This window comes from Triticum aestivum, chromosome 5B (genome assembly GCF_018294505.1).
Source record: "Triticum aestivum cultivar Chinese Spring chromosome 5B, IWGSC CS RefSeq v2.1, whole genome shotgun sequence".
In the NCBI taxonomy this organism is placed as follows: domain Eukaryota; kingdom Viridiplantae; phylum Streptophyta; class Magnoliopsida; order Poales; family Poaceae; genus Triticum; species Triticum aestivum.
Genome location: NC_057807.1, coordinates 545,864,013 through 545,870,421, shown reverse-complemented (window position 1 = coordinate 545,870,421; position 6,409 = coordinate 545,864,013). Strand labels below are relative to the sequence as shown.

The 6,409-nt window shown below is 42.7% G+C and overlaps 1 protein-coding gene across 1 annotated transcript in view; it reads left to right on the top strand.

Annotated features, from left to right (window-relative positions):
* LOC123113089 (NADPH--cytochrome P450 reductase 3) overlaps positions 1-4,371 on the top strand; it is a 5,785-nt gene extending 1,414 nt beyond the window's left edge. The window contains exons 4-18 of the mRNA XM_044534217.1: positions 52-109; positions 211-294; positions 393-429; positions 692-761; positions 931-1,125; positions 1,205-1,297; positions 1,406-1,634; positions 1,718-1,801; positions 1,878-2,029; positions 2,112-2,208; positions 3,021-3,170; positions 3,264-3,341; positions 3,574-3,696; positions 3,803-3,916; positions 4,002-4,371. Of these exons, the coding sequence (XP_044390152.1) occupies positions 52-109; positions 211-294; positions 393-429; positions 692-761; positions 931-1,125; positions 1,205-1,297; positions 1,406-1,634; positions 1,718-1,801; positions 1,878-2,029; positions 2,112-2,208; positions 3,021-3,170; positions 3,264-3,341; positions 3,574-3,696; positions 3,803-3,916; positions 4,002-4,082 (1,645 nt within the window). The 3' untranslated portion in view covers positions 4,083-4,371. The remainder of the gene's footprint in view (positions 1-51; positions 110-210; positions 295-392; positions 430-691; positions 762-930; positions 1,126-1,204; positions 1,298-1,405; positions 1,635-1,717; positions 1,802-1,877; positions 2,030-2,111; positions 2,209-3,020; positions 3,171-3,263; positions 3,342-3,573; positions 3,697-3,802; positions 3,917-4,001) is intronic.
* Positions 4,372-6,409: the final 2,038 nt, after the last annotated feature.

The following is a 6,409-nucleotide window of genomic DNA, read 5'->3' as shown; positions in this document are numbered from 1 at the left end:
GTCTGATCTAAAAAGCTAAATTGCTAATGGGTGTCGTTGTCGCTGTTGTAGGTATGGGGATGGTGAGCCAACCGACAACGCCGCCAGATTCTACAAATGGTTCTCTGAGGTCCGTTTGATTACAGACCTAGTACTTTCTGGTGATGCAGCTCTGAATGTGCATTTTCTCATGGTTGGTATTGATGGCTGCTTTGTTTGGTCGGACTACAGGGGAACGAGAGGGGTGAGTGGTTGAGCAACCTCAAGTTCGGGGTGTTTGCTCTTGGGAATAGGCAGTACGAGCATTTCAACAAGGTCTGCCCCCCTGCCCTCTAAATCCATCTGATACATATATGCACTCTTGCATGTAAACTTACTCTCTTCTTTTGCTTTCAAATGTTTCCCAACTGAAGGTCGGAAAGGAGGTTGATCAGCTCCTCGCTGAACAAGGTAAACAAAAAACAGAATGAGTGACCAATCCAATTTATCGTAGCTCAGTTCACCTACATTTCAATATTATGACACACTGTTCTTTCGAGAAATTTTATAACTACTAGATAGGCCTGTAATGGTTTTGCCATGTATAATTAGTTTTGAGTTAGATGTTGTGAATCATCTGCAACATGACTCCATCATTACATATTTTTCCCTAGTTTTGTTGTCCCCTTTGTCATCTGCTAGTGGTTAACTTTTGTTCATGATGTTTCTGCAGGTGGAAAGCGCATAGTTCCTGTTGGCCTTGGAGATGATGATCAATGCATTGAGGATGACTTCAACGCCTGGTATGTACGGCGATGAGCTTAACCTTGATCTGAACTTTCGAAATCAGGACAGTTGGTAGTTTTATCGGCTTGTGCATGGTGGTCCTGTTTCTGCACATATCTTGATCTCAACTTTAGACCTTGAGAGTCTTACGAATCAAACGCTAACGGTTTGTTTATTTGACTACAGGAAGGAACTGCTGTGGCCAGAATTGGACAAACTGCTCCGCGTCGAAGATAATTCTTCAGCGGCACAATCTCCTTACACGGCCGCTATTCCGCAATATAGAATCGTGCTTACCAAACCAGAGGATGCCACACATATCAACAAGTCTTTCAGTCTTAGCAATGGTCATGTCATCTATGACAGTCAACATCCTTGCAGGTATGCCCTTCTTGCTTTCATGTGACTAGGCCCATTTTTATTTTACTATGAGCGAACTCTTACCACACTTCTTTTCCAGGGCAAATGTGGCTGTGCGACGGGAGCTTCACACACCAGCTTCTGACCGGTCCTGCATTCATTTGGAGTTTGACATTGCAGGAACTAGCCTCACGTAAGGATATTGTAGGATCTAGCTCTGTCAGTTTTTGAGAATAGGGGGTAATAACCAGTTTATGTGATTGGTCTTTAGTCGGCTGATTATTCCTCATTTTCATTCCAGATATGAGACTGGAGATCATGTTGGTGTGTACGCAGAAAATTCAATTGAGACTGTAGAGGAGGCAGAAAAGCTATTAGATTATTCACCAGATACTTATTTCTCAATTTATGCTGACCAAGAGGATGGCACTCCACTTTTTGGGGGCTCTTTGCCACCTCCTTTCCCATCTCCCTGTACTGTGAGGGTTGCACTTGCCAGATATGCCGATCTGTTGAATTCACCTAAAAAGGTGAATATTTTGTTTTCGCATATTTGTTCTCTCGCTGCATCATATGTTTGTATTCATAAATATTTTCTGATGGGTTTCTGCAGAGTGTTTTACTTGCCTTGGCCGCTCATGCATCTGATCCCAAAGAGGCCGAGCGGCTCAGACATCTAGCATCTCCTGCTGGAAAGGTTGGTTTGTAATCTAGGATAAATTCATACTCTCCAATAATGGTGTCATCTTTCTCACATGAATTTCATTGGTCAGAAGGAATATTCTCAGTGGATAATCGCTAGTCAAAGAAGTCTCTTAGAAGTTATTTCGGAGTTTCCATCAGCGAAACCTCCGCTTGGTGTCTTCTTTGCAGCTATTGCTCCTCGCCTTCAGCCGAGATACTACTCAATATCTTCCTCACCAAGGTATCTCGTCTTTGAAATAATTCCCTATGTTACATAAACAAATTGATTAGTCAGTCAAGATTCATATATCATATCGTTGCAGAATGGCACCTACAAGAATTCATGTAACATGTTCACTAGTTCATGGGCAAACCCCAACTGGAAGGATCCATAAAGGAGTTTGTTCTACTTGGATGAAGGTACACTCATGTCTCTTCATGGTCACAGGGCAGAACTTTGTTTCTATAATATAGTTACAAGCATGGAAACCTTTTGACCTTTGGCAAGATAATTGAAGTTGTCCCTATTGCTCACTTATATGTTTGGACTCAACCCCCATTTGTTCAATCTATCCTGGACATGTCGAGGCAACTTCCATTTTTTAAACTTGAGAACTCCTTAAATAACACATGTTTTCCCAGGTTTAATGATGTTGGACTGAAATTTCTAGTTCAGTCTGCTGGCCTTGCTTTGTATGTTTAAGTGAACGACTAATCATCCTCTATTAATCATTCTCAACATTTTCAATGTGTGCTTCCCCTGTGTGGCTACAGTGGCGGAGACAGGGGGGTGCCAGCCAGGGCCCTGGCCCCCCCTAACATCTGTGATTTAGGCCTAATATATGAATAGTAGCAGTGATTTTTTTGCTAAAATGGGTGTTTTTGATGGATTGGCCCACCCCAACAAGGTTGAACAATACTCGGCCCTCCTCATCTTATTTTTCTGGCCCTGCCACTGTGTGGCTGTGTAAATTAATTAAATGGATGATGATACCATAGAGCTCATTTGGTTCAGTGACGTAACCTGCCAGTGACCATCTTGTCAAATATAGGTGGCCACACAAACATTTGTACTTTGAGTTTGAGATGTGAGTGCAATTAAAATAATAATAATGATTTGTATGTACTATGTAGCCAAGTATTTTTGTAAAAACCATTTGAAATATTTGCCAGTGACCATCTTGTCATTTTGCAAACATTTTATTCTGATGACCCTACATGGCTGAACACAGAATTCAACTCCCTCGGAAGAGAGCAAAGAATGCAGTTGGGCTCCAATTTTCGTGAGGCAGTCAAACTTCAAATTGCCTGCTGATCCTACAGTGCCTATTATAATGGTGGGCCCTGGGACTGGCCTTGCACCTTTCAGGGGCTTCTTACAGGTTTGTTTTGTCCCCTTGTTTCTCCCAGTGTTCTTAAAGCTTTTCACTCTTTAGTGTGTTAATTTGTGTATCCAATCCATTTGGCATTGGCAGGAAAGATTAGCTTTAAAAGAGACCGGGGTGGAACTGGGCCGTGCCATCCTGTTCTTCGGGTGCAGAAACCGCCAGATGGTATGACCTCTATTATTCAGCTTCATCTACAGCATGCATGTCATCTATAATTCATATCCTATTTCAGATTCTTACATATATCTTCCCAATTGCTATGCCTCTTAGCTCCTTGTCGCCTGTCCGAAAACTTTTCTGCATTTGCATTTTGCATCTAGTAAAGGATCTCATGGCTGATAAAAAACACTTGTATAACTTATGCGAAAACTGTCTGATTTACATTTTATTTCTCCAGGACTTCATATACGAGGACGAGCTGAACAACTTTGCTGAATCGGGAGCCCTCTCCGAGTTAGTCGTCGCCTTTTCTCGTGAGGGTCCTACAAAAGAGTACGTCCAACACAAAATGGCAGAGAAGGTAACCTGATTGATGACTCACTGTTTATTCATGTCCTGTCGTTGATTAGGTGCAATTAATCCCTGTTTTCCTCGCTTAACCATGCACGTGCAAACAATCTTTGCAGGCTGCAGAGCTGTGGAGCATCGTTTCCCAGGGCGGCTATGTGTACGTCTGCGGCGACGCCAAGGGCATGGCAAGGGACGTGCACCGCGCGCTGCACACCATAGTTCAGGAACAGGTGACGCAACGCACATCCATTTTGGTCTCTAGGAGAGTTCCTTTTGGTTTCACTGAACTGACCAGTCATTCGCTTTTCATTACAGGGCTCTCTGGACAGCTCCAAGACGGAGGGCTATGTGAAAAACCTTCAGACGGAAGGGAGATACCTGAGAGACGTCTGGTAACAATTGCAGAAACGAACGAACGATTCAACACCACTTAGAAAATCTAGCGAAATGATCGACCGAACATGAGAAATGCGGCTCTGATTTCGAATATGATTGGCGCCGTTTTTTCAGGTCTGTATGGAGCAATACATATATAGTAGTTGTAGTAGTGGGATTTTTTGTTGTTGTATAGGAAACTCCAGCTAGGTACTGCTGTAGTATTATTTGTGGAGCAGAGGATGACGATTCATCGATTGTTTGTGATGTCTGGAACTGAAACTAAATAAAGGTGCCCATTCGCATGTCAGCTAATTTAATCAATTTTGTAGCAACAGCTGTATCTGTATGCATACGTGCCTCCTTAATTTAATCAGGAAAATGGACTAGAGTTGGCAAAAGGAGTGCTGGCACACTAAAAAATTACAGTAGCAACCATCCAAACAAAAACAATTTTGTCATGACTAAAAGTCTGGTAGGGTCCACTTTGGACACAGTCCAAACATACCCTTATTAGAGCATCTCTCGCAGATCTTGTATAACCTTGCCCAGGCATATATGCCGCTACGGGACAAAAATGAGTTGCCCCCATAGTTGCCTGTCCAGGGTTGGCTTGCAATTCAGACAAAAGAATGGGTAGGGTCCACTTGCCTATCGAGAGTGGATTTGCAATTGGGACAAAAAATGCAGCCCTCAGTTTCATGTCGGGGATGGAGAAGGGACAAAAGGGCCGAGCACCCGTTCTTTGCCGATGGTGGGACTTGCAACTAGAAAAAGAACGTGGGTCCAGGCCAAGTTGTGTATCGAGGGTGGACTGTCGACTTGGAAAAAAAGCGAGCTCCTTGTTGCATGTTAGGGTTGAATTGCAACTGGGTCAAAAAAGGTTGTGCCCTTAGTTGCGTGTAGAGATTGAACTTACAAATGCGAGAAAAATGGTTAGGCCCAGTTGCGTATTGAAGGCAAACTTGCAACTGGACAATAAAATTTACATGTTTGGACTGAAGTTGCATCTACGACAAAAAGGCGGCTGGCCTCAATAACGTGTCAGAATGGACTTGCAAATACGACAAAAAAAGGGTCGAGCTCAGTTAGGTATTGAGAATGACGGTGGGATCATAAAGAAGCTTGACTATTTTTACTCTACACAGACATAAAACACAGCCCATAACAACAACAACAACAAAATAGTTTGACACAACTCATGGTGACGCAAAAAACAATGGTAATGCTATAAAACTGATGTCAGATTTTTAAGCATAGCAAATCGAACAATTTTACAACAAATTTAGTTGGTGTGAGATGGGAAATTTAGTTTACGAGCACGCAATTTCCTGACAAAAAAACAAACAGATCTGGATTTGACATGCTTGCTACTAAACTTGCCATACTCGGCAAACACAAACTTTCATAAAAGACGTTCGATTTTCCATGATAAAATAAACCTGACATCAGATATGCAATGGAGTCCAAAAACAAACGGCTCGAGACAATGCTGAAAAGGGTTGACTTCCAGCTCGAGACAACACAGTATATACTTGAGAAAGAAAAACACAGTTCATAGGGGTAACAGAGACACATACATATATATTTTTAGCAAAAGAGCAAAAACAGGCTCGGTCATAGCAAACAACACATGCAGCGACAGAGAGAAAAACAGGCCCGGCCAATGACAGAGTGCCCGCCTGATCAAACAGATTGCACGAATTTTACAGCAGCCAGATTGTGCGGTGGATAACTTAGATGTCGCTAATTCTCATCTACTCCCTTCGTTCCAAAATAGATGACTCAACTTTGTACAAAGTTATTTGTACAAAGTTGAGTCATCTATTTTGGAACGGAGGGAGTAGGTGAGAATAAGCAAATTTGTTGTTTTACATATAGGTATAGGTATAAATAGAGCGATTTTGAGAATATTTTATATTACATTTCCTTCTTGCACTAGATAAACGGATTGTTACAAGCATAATAAAGTGAATATAAAATTTGTACAGTAACTGAAGACTTTTTTTTTGGAACATAGTAACTGAAGACTTACCAACAAATTTATTTGCATAGCAACTGAAGACTTTCACATACGTAGACGGTAGACGTACAGACCCATTAACCGGTTTTAATCACCCGCGTTTTATATCTTCTCGGCCTGATTTTTGCGTCGCCGAGATCCCGATCCCGTACGCGGCTGGGTCACGTCTCCACCTCTCCCGGTAGTACTGCGAGGACCAGACCACAGCCTGAGCGACAAGTCCACCTCCGGCGCAGTGGTGCGCGACAAGTCCACCTCCGGCGCAGTGATGGACGACGAACAGAGCCTCAGCGACAAATCCACCTCCGGCGTGGCGGTGGCCGCA